The sequence below is a fragment of the Vulpes vulpes genome, chromosome 4, assembly GCF_048418805.1.
Source record: "Vulpes vulpes isolate BD-2025 chromosome 4, VulVul3, whole genome shotgun sequence".
Classification (NCBI taxonomy): Eukaryota; Metazoa; Chordata; class Mammalia; order Carnivora; family Canidae; genus Vulpes; species Vulpes vulpes.
This window is the reverse complement of record NC_132783.1, coordinates 54,469,070-54,486,581: the sequence shown is the minus strand read 5'-3', so window position 1 is coordinate 54,486,581 and position 17,512 is coordinate 54,469,070. Positions and strand designations below refer to the sequence as shown.

The following is a 17,512-nucleotide window of genomic DNA, read 5'->3' as shown; positions in this document are numbered from 1 at the left end:
GGACTACTGGGAAAAAGATGTTTGTATATATTTTTGTATTTTATTTATTCTTAAGACTTTAGTTCATAATTGGCAATATTTTAGGGTAAAATTTTATTGTCTTTTTGCAGAGAGTCTCAGAGATGCAAACTGTCTGTTTGGGACTGCTTCTTTTCAGCGTGACTTGGGCAGCACCAGTAAGCATTTACGAATTCAGTTATGCATCATATTATCTCTTGCTCTCATTATTTCTCTAAGCAATGTTTCTTTCTTTTTTTCTTTTTTTTTTTTCCTTTTTTTTTTTTTTTTTTAGTTAGTAAGCCTTACCTAGTTTAGTTGCAAGAAAGTACCAAGCAAAAAGAAAGCATACAGCACTTGACACAAATGTCTATTACCAAGGAGGGCCTCAATAAATATGTGCTGAATTATAAAATGTCAACATACTGCCTTTCAAGAAGTGCCACCAAGAGTATTTTTGAGAAAATCAATAGCCAGTCACAGTGTTTCAAATCAACTATTGTTAATGAGTAAATGCTCAGAGACCAAATTATAACACGTCTAAAGAACTTTCACTATTTTACTAAAAACTGAAAAAAATTTGACTTGGCTGTTTTAAAGCTGATCAACTAGATTTTGTAAATACCTGGCAATGGAAAGAAACCAGACCCTTTCTGTAATTCTTGTAAGACCCGACACTGAAATCGTGCTAATGATTTTTCTCTTCAACAGGAAGGCTAAAGATGGGAAGAAGGACTTTTAAGCTTAACATAAATTGAGCTGCAATTTCCTTTTGTGTCTTTTCTTCCTTCTGATTCACTCAGATGAGTACTCAGGATGTGACTAAATTATCTTGTGAAAATGCTGAGTGTTACTGATATTTTTTGCAGTGCAGACATAGTGCTAATTAGATAATGTCTGAAAAGCATCCTAGCTTTTCAGAACCATTTCAGTTGGGGAGCATGGAAACAAGTAGTCATTCTGTTGCCGGAAGTACTTAAATATAGGTCCTGAGCCAGTGAGTGACCAGCTGGGTGACCCAGTGATGAGCATAAACCATGCCATCTAGCGAGGACAGCAGAAAATTGAGGAAAGCATGGACCTTCTTAGCACATATCCTTTGATAGTCCTGTGGTGGGCCATACTGCCTAAAATAGACATCTGCCAGGCCCCATCCACACAACTCAGCTCAGTCACGACCACAGAGGCATGTGCTTAGGCATGATGAGAATTGAGTGGGTCCTGCTGACTCAGCTCAATCCCACCAGCTGAGGATGAATCTATTTAAGCAACACATTCCAAAGAACAGCTGGAATGGCACCTTCTGACCATTTTCCAGTAAATGCTATGTCAATATCAATCCAGTGACCACTGATCAAGAGAAGGTGCCAGCATTCTTCTGCAGAGGGAGATAATGCCTTCTCCATTACAAGGCCACAGTCAAATGTGGGAGAACTGCAAAATGGGTGTCGGGGGAGAAGCGAGGGCTGCATATTGCAGATGAAAGAGGCTCAACAAGGAAATAGAGACAAAATTTGGGATTATGAATGGCTAAATGTGATGTTTCCTCTCAGATATATAGATTCCCTTTAGTCAATTACCTAAATTATTAATGGATTGTGGTATCAGAAATTAGAATATATTGAGTCATTTACATCTCTTTTGGAATTATAATCCAAATTCAAACTGTAGGAGAACAAAAGATTTCCTCAACCTTCTTTGTGTTCATGGCTCCAGTCAGAAAATTAAATTGACAAAGACAGATTAACAAGAGAAAAGCATACAAATGTTACTAAATTTCTATATGCACACGGGAGCTGTCACAAGAGAATGAAGAGTCAAAGAGGTGACCAAAGCAGGAAAATTTTATATCTTTTAGACAAGGAAACAGTAAATTTGTAAAAAATTGATAAGACAAAGGGATTTAGGCTGAGGGTAGTCCAACTAAAGCTAAGTAGTCTTTATACTTCTTAATGAGAAGATGAGGATTAGTCTAACAAAATTTGTTTGTGGATTTCTCTGGTGTCATCCCTGAACTGATGAAAGCCGGTCTTCAGGAACAGGACAATTTGTTTCCTACCTTTAGGCAGCAAAGAGGGAACTTTTTCTACATTTATGACTTAATTGCCTTCAGTTCAAAATAATTTTTATGTCAAAGAAGCATATTTTAGGGGTGATATTCTGGTTTCCTTCAAAAACAAAATTTGAAGAAAAAAAAAACAAAATTTGAAGAAAACAAAAGGTGGATATTGGACCATGCAATTCAATTATATTTATCAACATGCAGTTAGACTACAGACTTTGTTATAAGCTACTTTGTTGTAAGTTCATGACTTATTATTGCAAACTTTATGAAGGTTCTCTATACTATCAAGTATGTTTTTAATTCATGTGTGTGTCTGTTCTATGAGAAGATGCCAAATACCCCAAACCATCATTTTTTCTCTTGCTTAATATCTACCCATCTCATTTTTATGTTTTCTCTTTCCCACAGCACCATATTCAGAATTATTTTCACTGTTTTGATATTTTTGAGAAATGACTCTATGTTCTAAACTTATAAGAACCAGCATAAGAAAAAGTCAATCATGGATAGAATTATAAAATATGCCTTAAAGGTACATAATGTAAAATTCAAGAACATTTCCTCTTATTATTAAAGATGATTTTTTGGCATACAGCAGGCCACTTAAAAATCTATTTTAACCCTCGGAATTTGAGACTAAGGATTTGCTTACAATATCTCTTTTACAATATATCTTCTACTACTTCTACCAGCTGTTTAAGTGTAGACAATTTTGTTTCTTCTACTGCCTGTCTCACGGGGGTTATTAGGGGAATCAGATGAGATTATATATACAAAAGTAGTTTACAAACTGTAAAGGGCTATGTAAATATAAGGTGTTACTGACAAACCATTTTTGTTTCTAGAATATAATGGAATGTTAGGCAGATGTGCCTTGGAGCCAAGCCAACAGGGTACTTTTACTAAAGTTTTGAGTTTATTTCTAAGACAATTTTATCAGTTAGGGTCCAGTCAGGAAAATAAAATTAAAATAAAACAAAACTCTCATGATGGGCAGTTCAATAGAGAAATTTTATTTGGAGAATAGTTATAAAGTATAGGACAAACAGAAAGAGCAAATCATGGGTGGTGAGGCAACCCAAAGATTAAAACTACTACTACTCCTTGGGCTGAAGAAACAAGGAAAGAGGTGGTGTTCTCGGTGCCCTGCGTGGGGGAAGGGACCCCAGAGGAGGCAGGAGCACAAAAGAGATGTGTCCAATCCGAGAGATACAGCCCAAAACAGAGACAGACCAGGAAAATATACCTTGGCCGCTCTCTTTCTACTCTCAATGCCAGGCTAGGCCTTCCATTAGCCAAACCAAGGCTGAACCCAGACAGCAAAGTTACTCAGGAAATGCAGTTTATAGAGGTCATTCTAAAAAGAGCTAAAGTGCAATATCTGAAAGGATAATTGCCTATATTTTACTGCAGAAAAATACAGATCATGGAGGCTTATTCAGGAAGAATACTCTCTAGGTGGATAAGGCCTTTTTATTTCATCTTTCCCTTCAGGGGTTCTCTCTGTTTTACGACTGATACATACCATCATGATGCCTGCTGTCACTTTAGCACATGCATATAAACACAAACCAGTCTTGACTACTGGTTCCTTTTCTGAAATCTGAGATAACTTAGGAGTTTCAAAAAGAAATAAGAAAGTTAAAATACTGGGAATAAGAGAATTGTTATGTCTGTTCTTTCACAGCAAGCTTGCTCCAAAATTCTCCGGTCCTCTTCTTCAGGCTCTCCTGTGACACCTAAATTTAAGCCCAAAAGCCTGGAACACGCTGCCCGGATCTATTCCTTCCTAGTTTCTGACCTTTCTCCACTTCAGTAGCTACCTCTCACCCCAGGTACTCTCAAGATCCAATCTGCGGGCCACTCCATTTTTCCTTCCCTGACAGAAATCTCTGCTCAGGTGACTGACAACAGCCAAGTACCATCCCTGAATGTGATCTTACCCCTTATGTACAGGGCTACAGTTTTACTTTTGCTGGACCAATAGCAGTATCAGCCCTTTGCTAATACAGCAGTTACTAAACTTATGCAATCACTGCACACAAATAATTCACATCACTGGGCTCTGAGTTTGGTTCACTGATACTAAACAACTCCCAATGTGCCAGTAAAAACTTATTTTTCAGTTGATATCAGCAACATCCAAGCTTCCATATCTGGAGTGCCACCCCTCCCCAGTGTGGCAATTCTGTGCTTGAATATGGTTCTATTGGAGATGGCATTGTCTCCCTCTGGAGGAAAAATGTGGGCATCCTCTTTTGTCCGACTAAAACAAATATTAATGTACTTTATCCATCTTCTTTGGTTGCAATGATTTTCTACATTGAAGAATAAAATTCAGCAAGAGAAAAATAAACGAGACATTTATTGTTTGCAGAAATGGGTGAAGAGATGAATGTTTGGTGAAGTTTTATTTCTTGTTTCCTTCCAGACATTTCAGCCACCGACTGGGAAAACCAAGGATGACTGTGTGGAAGAACAGAGGGTAAACAGAATTATTCTTCTCAAATAAATCTATTTCAACTTTGTAAAGAAAAAAACTCCTGAGAGGAAATTTTCAACTGTCAAAATATTCTTGTGCACTTAGAAGGGAAGTGCAAAATTACACAACATAATTTTGGCACTTAGATAGAAAAGAGAAACATTCTGAATGGAAATTTGTTTCTCTTCACTGTGACTTCTTTCTTCCGAGGGAGAAGTGAGTAAAAAGCCTGGCATATTTATTAGCAAACTATTTTCCCACACATGTACATGAGAACAAAACAACAAAGGAGGGAAGAAAGAATGGGAAAAGAGTTAAATCTTCATGTGGAATTCTGTTTACAAGGAGTTAGTTTTCCATATGCATGCAGAAAGTTAAACAAGTAGCCTCAGTTTTTCATGTCACCAAATTGCAGCCTACCATTGTTTCTCCTGGCCGTTTCAGAAAATTCTTTTCTAAGACCTAACAATCTTCTGTTCTTCATCACAGCTGAAAATTACGAAGGTAAAAACTGCCAACATCAGAGCCTGAATGCTCATGCTGTGAATCTTTCCAATTTGACCACAGACATGAATACTGTAAAACCTACATTTCTCCCAATCCGTACAGCCCCTCCCACCTGAAAACACTTCCAAATGCTCCATTTCCACTGAAATTTGATAACAAAATTAATATACCCTGCGAGAGAGAGCAGTTGTTTGTCATCCTTAGAGAAAACAGATTTACAGGCATGTAGAAAAAAAAGGGACAAGGTTTATCTTTAGGAGCTGGCTGACAGACGCTCTCCTGTGGTTATAAGAAGCACTACCATTTGTCAGAGGCAGAATTTGACTTCACCTAAGTTAAAGAATATCTTGTACAATCAGAAAGAGAGCCAGGAAATTTAATGTTATAAACACATCTTAATATAATGTTATGTTTTTGTAGATAACGTACAAAGGCCACCATGAGAAACATGGGTATTATATTTTTAAGTATGTTTACACATCATCGGGGAGGAAAAATCAAACTGACATAAAGGTAAGCTTAATCTCTGAGCGAAGATACTTATCAGGAGCCAAAATCTGGACTGACCCTAGGGGAAACTGTTATTGGAGACAACTTTCCTTTTGATTATTCTGGGTTTCTGTCTGTGGCGGGTGCCACAGTCCCTGGCTCCTTAAATATCTTTGCTAAAAGAGTTAAAAAAACTCTGACACAGATGGACCACCCCACGCCCTCATCCAAATCCTGCCCTGCTTCAGGATTTGCCCTAGCAGGTATGTGATACTGGTGGACCCCCGATGCCCATGCATTTTTCTTGCTTCTGAGTAACATTTGGCCTTTTGTAAGAAGGGTTTCTGAACATATTCTAGCATATATTCTAATGGTGAGGTTTAGAAAGCTAATAGGAGAAATCATTTTGCCCTTAAGAGGGACATGTTTTAGTGCCCCTTAAATTCATTCCACTGATGACTCCATCTGGGTGAGAATGCTTGAAAGAGAAAGAATAAGGGCCTTGTCCCTGGAATAGGACAATAATTCTTTTCATTCAGTCTCTTTTTTGCAGATTCATTGGCCAAAGAGCTAGAAACAGCTTAAAATGCCATCAGCAGAAGGACTATTTACTTTTTCCAAATCTGGCTTCATTTCCCATGAAAGTAGTAGCTTTTCTTCAGAATGTTATTTTGTTCTGCTCATTATTCTTTAGATGGCATCTCTAATACTAACTGCCTGTTAAGCTAATTTGTTATACTAAGTTAAAATGTTTTTGTTGTAATAAATATATGTTGAGCAAAATACTATGTGAGATAAAATGATTAAGAAAACTTAATTCTTTCTCTTCAGGAGCTGAGTTAGAAAAAAAAAGACACTTATGAAAGTCATTATAAAGTCGATTCAGAATGTGCAAAATGCTGTGGGAGTAGTACCCAAAAAACCATGAATTTAGGGGCTTAGGGTAGAAAAAGATTAGTTCCTAGTCTGGTACTTAGGGAAAGCTACATAATGGAAATAATTGAGCTGGGCTTTAGAAGATGAGTACAATTTGAGCAAATGAGCAGATGGGAGAGGCCATTCCCCATGAAAAGAATAATATGAACTAGGGCACTGAGAGAGAAAAGCAGAGCATAGGAAATCAGACCACCCAACTGATACAAGGACCATCATGCAGGCAGTGATGCAACCAGAAATCATTTAAAATAACAAATACAAAAATGACTATTACATTCCACAGTTTAAAAGTTGTTTCATGTTTTCATCTATAAAAGAACTCTATTCAGTCTTTAATGAAATGGACACAATTCATTAGTATACATGCTACTGCTTTGTGGAGTTTTAAAAAGTATTTTATTTATTTATTCATGAGAGACACAAAGAGAGAGGCAGAGACACAGGCAGAGGGAGAAGCAGGCTCCATGCAGGGAGCCCGATGCAAGGTTCATCTATCCCAGGGCCCCAGGATGATGCCCTGAGCCAAAGGCAGCCGCTCAACCACTGAGCCACCCAGGTGTCCCTTTGCTACTGTTTTCAAGGCAGTTGAAGCACCAGAAAGAAAACAAAATTTCCCATGGCAAAGTAGGGAGAGAAAATAAGTTAAAAAGGATTATCATAGTTTACTGATTAACACAACTATTTAGCGCAAAAAGCCATATTCACAATGAGCAAATGAACTTGATTTCAAAGGAAGATATAAATGTCCACGTAAAACTTTCCAAGATTCAATGACTTAAAATAAGCCAAATGTTTAAAATACTTTTTATTCAGAAATAATTTACTGTAAAGTTTGTTTCGATCACACTTCCCCCCACAGAAAAATATTGCCTATTTTCAGAATATCCTTGCCAATATAAAAGATCAGTGAATATCATAACTGAAACAAATTAATAATTTCAAATTATATCTTAAAGATACTACAAGTTATATCTTTTGTATGCTGTGCATTAGCCAGTTTCCTAAGAGTAGAAGGCATTTCCATAAACTCTTTTTAATCTTGAGATTCATGCATGAGCTGATTCAACAATCTCCCCACTGTTTCCAATGGTAAGATACATGTGGAAAAGTAAGCAGTCCTTCAAATAAATGATATTCTTATTTGCAGATAAAAGAAAGAGAGAAATAGGAAGTCCAAGCAAAATAAATTTCAGAGGGCATAGTATGAGGGGCCAGAAGCTCACATAACCCTCCCAGAGGGTGACATTCAGTTGGTACATGGAGAGAAGGGTCCAGAGTTAGTCTGTCTCCATCTGTCACTACCACAGTTAGGGAGGAACAGGTACTGGGAAATAGCATCCAATAATCAAGTGACTATTACTCACAATATAGAAAAAAGCAAGCAGCCATTTGATAAAGGGCTATATGTGGTTATGTATGAAATGATAGTTACCATCATTTGTCTTACACATTGACATTGTTCTAGATACTTTACACACATTATAACATTTAATAAAACCATTAATTGGGATGCCTGAGTGGCTCAGCGGTTAAAGGTCTGCCTTCGGCTCAGGGTGTGATCCTGGAGTCCCGGGATAGAGTCCCACATCTCCTGCAGGGAGCCTGCTTCTCCCTCTGCCTATGTCTCTGCCTCTCTCTCTCTCTGTGTGTCTCTTGTGAATAAATAAATAAATAAAATCTTAAAAACAAACAAACAAACCATTAATTCTCCCAACAATCCTAAAAGGTAGGTGTCATTTTTCTTATTTTACAATTAAGAAAGCTGAGCCTCAGAGAAGTAAAAAAAAAAAATAAGGTTTCTAAGATCACATAGCTCATAAACGGTAGAGTTGGACAACTCATTCTAATACCTGTGCTCTTTCGAAAGTACACGTACTTTCAACAAGCACTTGATTGGGATCAAGCTGCCTGCTGTTCCACTAAATGTAATTCCCCAATACCCTGGCTTCCCTGAATGTGGGTTTTCCATCTCCTTTGTCTTCCCTACACACTTGCCCTGTGAGTGCAAGCTTCTAACTGATTACACTTTTTTCCTTCATCTGGGAGCGCTCATGTATTTGCACACACTTAATTAATACGTCCACATGCTCAATAAGAGCCAACAGACTGAAGTGGTGGCCAAAAAAGACAGGATGAAATTAAGCTGTATTAGTCAAAACAGGGCTGTGGCCAGGGCAAGGAAGCTACTAGATGCTTTGTGCTCAGGGCTGCTCAGGCCACATCAGAGTGTGGGGCCCCGTGGGACCCCACAGGCTAAAGGAGAGCCATTCTTTACCAATTCATTCTTTATCCATGAAACTTGCTTGGATCATTCCAAAATTATCTCTGCCAACAAACTTCTATTGAATTAATAGTCTTTCTCTTAAATATCTGGTGGGTAATTCTTTTTAAATTGCCTAGGAATTATTAAATTTTTAAAATTTAATATATAATAATACTTTATGTTGAAAATTACACTTTAGCAGGAAGAAAAAAACAAAGAAAATACTGCTCTTCAAAATTCTGGTAAGAGAAGAAATCAAGAGCCAGCACCTAAAGAAAACATTGCCCAGGAAAGAGAGAAAAACTTGTCCATTCTTGGAGCCAGTGAAAATAAAGAAAGTAGCAAAACCCAAACTCTTTTTGAAAACATACAGACCACAAATGAAGTTGATAGCATTAATAACAAAGAAAATGCCCACAGTGACCTAAAGATGTCCGTTTACCTTGAATCCCCTGGGAATAATGGGGCCGAGGATAAAGACAATGCTATCAACAAATCACATGACCAAGAAGAATATGGTACAGCTCTCATCAGAAATAATATGCAACATATAATGGAGCCAGGGACTGTGACTGAACTCTTGGCAGAAGAAAACAAAGAGAACAAACCCAGAAATATTCTAAGCAAAATTCCAGCAAGTGTGAACTATGTTAAAGTCCCCTCAAAAAATAGGAAGAATTATCAAAGAGATCCTCAAGCCCAGAATATTCCAGTTAAAAGCAAAAGCACCCATCATACCCAACACAACATTGACTATCCAAAACAGCTCCAAAAAGTCAAAAAAATCCCCAGTGATTTTGAAGGCAGTGGTTACCCAGATCTTCAAGAGAGGGGGGACAATGATATCTCTCCTTTCAGCGGAGATGGTCAACCTTTTAAGGACATTTCTGGTAAGGGAGAACCTATTGGTCCTGACCTAAAAGGTGCAGATATACAAACAGAGTCTTCTGGCCCACGTGAAGCTGATACTATCAGTCCTGATGCAAGAAGGCCAGGTTATAATGAGATCCCAGAAAGAGAAGAAAGTGGTGGAAGTACCACTGGAACCAGGGATGAAACAAGAAAAGAGGCAAGCACTGATGTAAGCCTAGTAGAGGGCAGCAACGATATCATAGGTAGCACCAACTTTAAGGAACTCCCTGGAAAAGAAGGAAACAGAGTAGGTGCCAACAGCCAAAATGCTCACCAAGGGAAAGTAGACTTTCATTACCCTTTTCCACCCTCAAAAGAGAAAAAAGCTGAAGGCAGTAGTGATGTAGCTGAAAGTACTAATTATAATGAAATTCCAAAAAATGGCAAAGGTAGTAGTAGAAAAGATACAGAGCATTCTAATAGGAATAAAGTCATCTCAACTGAAAAACAAAGATTTCCCACTAAGGGCAAAAGTCAGAGCCAGCTTGTTCCTTCTCATGATCTTGATAACGAAATTAAAAATGAAATAGGTTCCCATAATGGCCTCAATAATGAGGACACTATAATAACACAGAGCAGAAAAAATCATTATGTACCCCACAGACAAAACTCTACATGGAATAAGGGTGTGCCAAAGAGGAAAGGCTCCTGGGGTTACAGAAAACCCCATTCCAGGAGAAGAGTGAGCCAGCCCCCTAGAAGGCATGATAGTAGTGAATCATCTGACAGTGACAGTTCCAGTGAGAGTGATGGTGACTAGCCCACGAGAAATTACCAGCAGGATAGAGGTCCAAATACCTCATCATCTGTAACCTGACAGAAAAGGGGAGCCATCTGAGGGCAGACCAGATGAGAAAGAGCAGAGCGGAGATTGAGTAAGCCAAGAAAACCAGCCCCTGGGGGAGATTTGTTGCTATCGTAATGGTCACAGTCTGAAATTCTATTCAAAGTTATGACGTTTGTTTTAAAGGAGAAAAATTAATTAAGGATTTGTGGAATAGTTCACATTTGAATAGATGTCATTTAAAACTAGTTTGTGAGTGTCACAAAAGCCTTCCTATGCTGTTTGCTTTATAGATATGAAGAACAACAATATCTCTCATATGGTAATCTGTAATTAAATAAACTCTAAGAAAATCTGCTGTCTGTGGTGCTTCATTTCAGAGACAACAAGATTAGTTCTGCTGCTGGCAAAGGCAGTGTTATGAAGTTAATCTGCTGAATAAAGCTTAGCCACGTTCTCTCATCCCACTGTACTTAAAGCAGCATTTCCTTCTTCTTCTGACCTCCCTGTGCTCTAATGAAGATGTCCTGCTTCATAGCTTTCTATGTTCCCTTCTTGTATTGCACATTTATAACTTCTTACAAGATCACCTAGGTGGTTCAGTCAGTTAAAAATCTGCCTTTGACTCAGGTCATGATCCCAGGGTCCTGGGATCCCCCCCCATCTCAACGGGGAGCCTGCCTCCCCCTCTCCTCCCCCACTCGTGCTCTCTCTCTCACTGTCTGTCTCTCTCACCCAAATAAATAAAATCTTTTTTAAAAAGACAAATTTTATTTCCCGAAACAACTTACCACATTATCACTACTTTCATTAGTTCTGCCTCCTTCCAGACAAAGAAGGGAATGGGGTGAAGGGAGGAGGAACAGGGATACATTGAGAAGGAGAAGCACAAGTACAAGGCCAAGAGAAAAATTTACTTTGGCAAATATTATTCATTGACTTGTCCTAAATTACTTCCAGTTAATTTCTTTTCCCAAATTTTTCATATAGATGTTTTTCCACCTATTGGACTTATGACACTGTTGTGGAAATTGGACCCAAGCTGCCCGGTAAGGGAGGGGAATGAAATTCTGGAAGGCTTTTTTGCTCTTCCTGATAAGAAAAACTTTTACGACTAGAACCATGATTCCTCACTTCTTTCCCTAATCTTCTTTGTTTGACATAACACAATGCTTAGAGGTGCAGCAGCCATTCTGTGACCATGAAGAAAAGGGGTGAGATAACAGAAAATATATTGGTCTCTGCCCCCCAGTTCCTGGCATAGAACTCTGAAAATCCTTGTAATTTCCTAAGTGATAAGGGCAATTGGAGCATCTTTAATTCTAGTATTTGGTCTTTGACCCAGGTTCCTGACAGAGAATTCCTAAATCCCTTGAAATATCCTAGGTCTTTTGTTCTAATGAAGTGACTCTTGGTAGGCTCCTAGATGGGGGCTGGTCACTAGAGAGACTAGATCAAAAGCTTGAAATTTGGGGCAACTGGGTGGCTCAGTCAGCTAAACATCTGCCTTCTGCTCAAGTCATGATCCTGGGGTCCTGGGATGGAGCCCCATGTCAGACTTCCTGCTCAGCACAGAGCTTGCTCCTCCCTCTGTTCCTCACCCTGCTCATGCTCTCTCTCTCTCTCTCTCTCTCTCTCCCACTTCCTCTCTCTCTCTCTCTCTCAAATAAATAAAATCTTAAAAAAGAAATAAATAAAATAAAAGCATGAAATTTTCAATCCTATCCCCTCCATTCTTCAGAGAGGGAAGAGGGGCTAGAAACGGAGTTAGTAGTTAATTACACACATGTGATGAAGCCTCCACAAACACCTCAGAAGTATGGTGTTCAGAGAGGTCTCAGGTTGGCAAACATGTGGAGGTGACAGGAGACAGCCTACCTGGAGAGGGCATGGAAGCTCTGTGCTTCCCACATACCTTATCCTTCACATCTCCTCCACCTGGATGTTCATTGGTATCTTTTATCATATCCTTTTACAATAAACTGATAAACAGAAAGTAAAGTGTTTTCTTGAATGCTGTGAGCTACTCTAGCAAATTAACTGAACCCGAGGAGGGGTTTGTGGGAAGCTCTTGACTTATAGTCAATAGGTCAGAAGCATAGGTGACAACCTAGACTTGCAATTGGCATCTGAACTGGGGAGGGGGACAGTCTTATCGCACTGAGGACTTAGCCTGTGGGATCTGATGGTATCTCTGGGCAGACAGTGTCAAAATTGAAATAAACTGTATGACAGCTGGTGTCACAAAAGTGTAGGTTTTCTAACACAAAAACACAAACACAGAGATACCACTAATGGAGCTCCATCAGCCTCCTGCCCCCAGAATCGTTCTATGAATAAAACAATTCTCCATGTGTTAAGCAACTATTCTTTTTTTGATAGTTGATTTGAAATACTATTTGATATACCTCTCCATTTCTGACATATTTCTAAGTTGAGAAGGGTTAAGAGAAGAAGAAAGAGATAGAAGGTAGAGAAAGGTGTCTATTCTTGTCTAAGATGTAAGTTCCCAAACAGCAGAAATCATGACTGGTACTTCTGTACAGCACCTAGGTTATTTTTTTAAGATTTATTTATTTATTTATTTATAAGAGACACACAGAGAGAGGCAGCGATATAGGCAGAGGGAGAAGCAAGCTCCTCACGGGGAGCCCAATGCGGGACTCAATCCCTGATCTAAGGATCACACCCTGAGCTGAAGGCAGACGCTCAACCACTGAGCCACCCAGGCGACCCGCACCTAGATTATTGAGTTGAATAATTTGGATAACACAAATGAAAAACACCTATGTCAATACAATATCATGATGCCTTCAAAAAATCTAAACTGTAATTAGGTTGATAGAAGGTACCTTTTTTTTTTTTTAACAAAGCAGAAGTTGTAATATGAGCTATGGAATAAATCAGATTTGACACATACACCCAAATAATAATGGCTAAAAATGCCATGCTCTGTTACATCCTTTAATCCACACATCATCCTTTATATGAGTACCTTTACTATTCCCATTTTACAGCTGAGGAAACTGGGCCACAGAACTGTTAGTAAGTGTCCCAACTAGTAAGCTGGGATTTGTATCCAAGCAGCCAGGCTCTTTGCTCTTAAATATTCACTGTACTACCACACATCACACAAGTAGATATACATAATGCATAACATGCATTACATACGTGGATGGGTGTACATATAGACACCTATACATGGAAAATGTACCTATATATCCGTACACACACACACACACACACACACACACACACATAGAGCAAGAAAAAGAGAACCTGAAGGTAGAACCTAAAATCAAGGAATATCATCTTTCTCTGATTTATCCTCCATCTTCTAGGTATAATAGTAATAAGTGCCAATGAAAAGAATTAACATATCACCTAATAAATTAGCATCAGAGTTCCAGAATAAACTATTTCCAGTACTTTGCTTTTTTAAAGATGAAAGACAACTTTGGTGCACACGTACACATGCAACTTGACACAATCAATGAAATGAAGAAAACTGTATCATAATTTACATTGCAGGGCAGCCCGGGTGGCTCAGCAGTTTAGCGCCTGCCTTTGGCCCAGGGCGTGATCCTAAAGACCTGGGGTCGAGTCCCACGCCGGGCTCCCTGCATGGAGCCTGCTTCTCCCTCTGCCTGTGTCTCTGCCTCTCTCTCTCTCTCTTTATGTCTATCATGAATAAATAAATAAAATCTTAAAAAAAAAAAAAATTTCAATTGCAGAAAAATGAATTGAAATCAACCCGCTATTTATCTCCCAGATTATGTCAGACTTTCGCGTGTAAATGGTCTGATCACATGAAAAACACTTGGTGTCGTAAAGGGAGAGAATGAACTGATGGAGAAAACGAAGGTTTTCTTTGGGTAATTACAGGCCGGAGCTTCCAAAGGGCACCAGTCTTAGTCTGCTCTCTAGCGGGCACACTGCACATTTCTGTTCTCTGACCATCTTTTGTTTTCTCTCACCGAGTCTGAGCGTTCATGCACGGTCCCTTAGAACCCGGACAGTGTCCAGAGTCGCCCCCAGTGAAGGGAAACTTGAAAAGCTTCAGCATCTGGGTCGCTTTGCGGAGGGACCCGGACATAGGAGGCCGAGCCCTAGACTGAAGGGCAGGGACCCGGAGCGTAGCCTGCAGCCAGGCCGCGGGTATCCAAACTCAGGTTTCACTTTTTTGGGGGGGTGTAGGGGGGATAAGCATAGATCCCCAAAACATTTAGGTTGCTCCACGAACGTTTCAGCTCCACGGAGCTGCCTTCTATACGGTGACTGAAACGGGATAATTCCGCCACCTTGTGCCCAAAAAGAAAAGATTGCTCGGGGCCCCGTCGTTCATTTCCACGCTAGCTTCTTCCTCCAACCTCACCCTCCTAGACTTCCCTGCCTCCAAGTACCTACCTTGATTTGCAGCTAGAGTCGACCTGCTGTTAAAAATCCAGCGAGTTGGGACAGTATATCTGATTCTGTTTGACTTGACATTCAGCTCCGTTGAAAAACATTTGACTACGTTTTACAAAGTTCCATGGGGATCAAAAGGAGAGAAGAGATGCTCCCAGCCCTTGTTGAGACGATGATTCAGTCAAGGAGAAAGGCGTTCAAAAGACACAAGGCGACTGTGGTAAATTCAATGGCAAAAATCTAAGTAAAGAGATTATAGGAGTTCTGAGGAAAGAGATGAACTCTAGCTGAAGGTAAGAGCAAACATAGAGTAAAATCCATTTTCCTTAAGGTATTATGAATTCAGAGGGGCTGCAGAAGTTCCAACAGGTAAAGGAGGGCCTGAGAGTCAGTAACCTTAAATGATGCTATACATATTTTAGAATTTGAGAAAGATCACTCCACAGGATGGGGAAGTGGTGGTGAGTGAGAGGCCTGGCAGCAGCGGTGGGAGTGGGGCGGGATTCCAAGGCAGGAGACCAGCTGTAAGAGGATCCAAGAACTATTGCTGTAGTCTAGAAGACACATTATATTGTCTCTCTTTTATTTTAAGATTTTATTTTATTCATGAAAGACACAGAGAAAAGCAGAGATATAGCAGAGGGAGAAGCAGGCTCCCTGTGGGAAGCCGGATGCAGGATCACGACCTGAGCCAAAGGTAGAGGCTTAACCACTGAGTCACCCAGGTGCCCTGCATGGTCTCTTCACTCAGTCTTTTGGACCTGCTTTGAACTAAGTAGGTACTCAAGGTGGCAACAGTTTCAAAAACACTATGATGCTTTCACAGAAGCCCAGGTTTCAAAACCAGCTTCCAAAAAAGGTAAACCCTGCTAGTCAAGATATTGATACCTGGAATCACAGCTGTTAAAATATAATACTAGGGGACCCCTGGGTGGCTCAGCGGTTCAGCGTCTGCCTTCAGCCCAGGGCGTGATCCCGGAGTCCTGGGATCGAGTCCCACGTCAGGCTCCCTGCATGGAGCCTGCTTCTCCCTCTGCCTGTGTCTCTGCCTCTCTCTCTCTCTCTGTGTGTCTCTCATGAATAAATAAATAAAATCTTAAAAAATATATGTATGTAATACTAGGGGCATCTGAGTGGCTCAGTCAGTTAAGTATCCAACTCTTGATTTCGGCTCAAGTCATGATCTCAGGGTTGTGAGACTGAGCCCCAAGTTGGGCTTGGCATCCAGTGTGGAGTCCTCTGGAGATTCTCTCCCTCCACCCCTCCTTCCATTCTTTTTCTCTCTCAAATAATAAATAAATAAATAAATAAATAAATAAATAAATATTTCATCTATTGATGAACATTTAGGTTGCTTCCATGTCCTGGCTATTATAATAGTGCTGTGATAAACATAGGGTGTTTATATCTTTTCCAATTAGTGTTTTCATTTTCTTTGGGTAAATGCCCAGTGGTGGAATTATTGAATCATACAGTATTTCTATTTTTCATATAATATTAGATGTCCCAGAGGAAAAGGAGAAGAAATAGATGGGACTGAACAAAAGTCATGGAAAGGGGAATTGGGAACAGAGAGGGAAGCAGGGAATAAAGACTTACAAAAAATTTGCTGAGGAAATCTGCAAAGGAAGAAAACTAAACTCCAATGTAATCTCAAAGCCAGAAACCCAGATGAAAAAAAAAACTAAAAATGATAAGTGGATTAACACAATATCTACAAGAAAATCTACATGAACGTATGCAGTTTTGACTTTACATTAAAAGGACTAGAACTGCAAGTGGACTGTTTTATTGAATGGACAATACTTTATAAATTTATGAGGATAGTGTAGAATAGCATATATGCTCCATATTTAGAAATACAGCTCTTGCTATATTTAATATTAAATAGATCATTATTATGTTAGGTTAATTAGCAATAGAATTTAAACAATTTTAATTTTACAATTTTTATTTAAAACAGTAAGATAGAGAAGCCTCTGAAAGATCTCAGAGAAACAAAGAAAAGATTAAAATGTAATGAAAACTGCTAATGAAAATAAGAACATAACACTGTGTAAAATGGAAGATAATAATGAAAACCGTTTTATGAATATAAATTCAAACATTTCTATGAAGCAGTCCTTTCTGGAAACATACACATCCTGAAAAATCTTAAAACCTGAATATATCACTAACCATGAAAGAAATTGGAAAATGTTATCAAAGAATTACATCCCCAAAAATCCTCATTGCCAAATGGCGCTACTAGTAGTCTCATACTTTCAATGAGAAGATAATTGGCATGATACATGCACTGTGCACTGTTTTGGAAGTAATGAAAAAGATGGAAAGCTGCCCACTTCCTTTTATAAAGCTAAGATGACCTTGATATTAACCCCTTAAAAAGATGAACAGAATAAGAAACTGTAAGACAGACATGACTTATGAACACAAATTGGAAAAATCCAAGCAAATTTAATTGCGAAAGTGCTTAAGATTTTTTTTTTTTTTGCCTTTTTAAATTTGAGTATAGTTGACACACAATGTTACATTAGTTTCAGGTGTACAACGTAGTGATTTGAGAAGTTTATACATTATGCTATGCTCATCACCAGCAAACCTACCATCTGTCCTGCTACATCATTATTACAATATCATTGACTATATTCCTTATGCTGTGCCTTTATT

The 17,512-nt window shown here is 39.0% G+C and overlaps 1 protein-coding gene across 2 annotated transcripts; it reads left to right on the top strand.

The window, feature by feature from the left end:
• Nucleotides 1-122: 122 nt before the first annotated feature.
• Nucleotides 123-10,489, top strand: MEPE (matrix extracellular phosphoglycoprotein). Of its 2 annotated transcripts, XM_025998060.2 has the most exons (4): nt 123-176; nt 4,494-4,547; nt 5,472-5,564; nt 8,939-10,489. In XM_025998060.2, the coding sequence occupies exons 1-4, from the start codon at nt 123-125 to the stop codon at nt 10,409-10,411; spliced, it is 1,674 nt and encodes a 557-aa protein (XP_025853845.2). In that variant the 3' UTR covers nt 10,412-10,489. The 2 variants fall into 2 exon arrangements, with proteins under 2 accessions (XP_025853845.2, XP_025853846.2); XM_025998061.2 differs by lacking the exon at nt 5,472-5,564.
• The last annotated feature ends 7,023 nt before the right edge of the window (nt 10,490-17,512 follow it).

Coding starts and splice junctions, on each gene's coding strand:
- MEPE (XM_025998060.2), top strand. CDS start 123: ATGCAAACTGTCTGTTTGGGACTGCTTCTTTTCAGCGTGACTTGGGCA. Junction 177..4,493: donor GCGTGACTTGGGCAGCACCA/GTAAGCATTTAC, acceptor GTTTCCTTCCAG/ACATTTCAGCCACCGACTGG. Junction 4,548..5,471: donor ACTGTGTGGAAGAACAGAGG/GTAAACAGAATT, acceptor ATGTTTTTGTAG/ATAACGTACAAAGGCCACCA.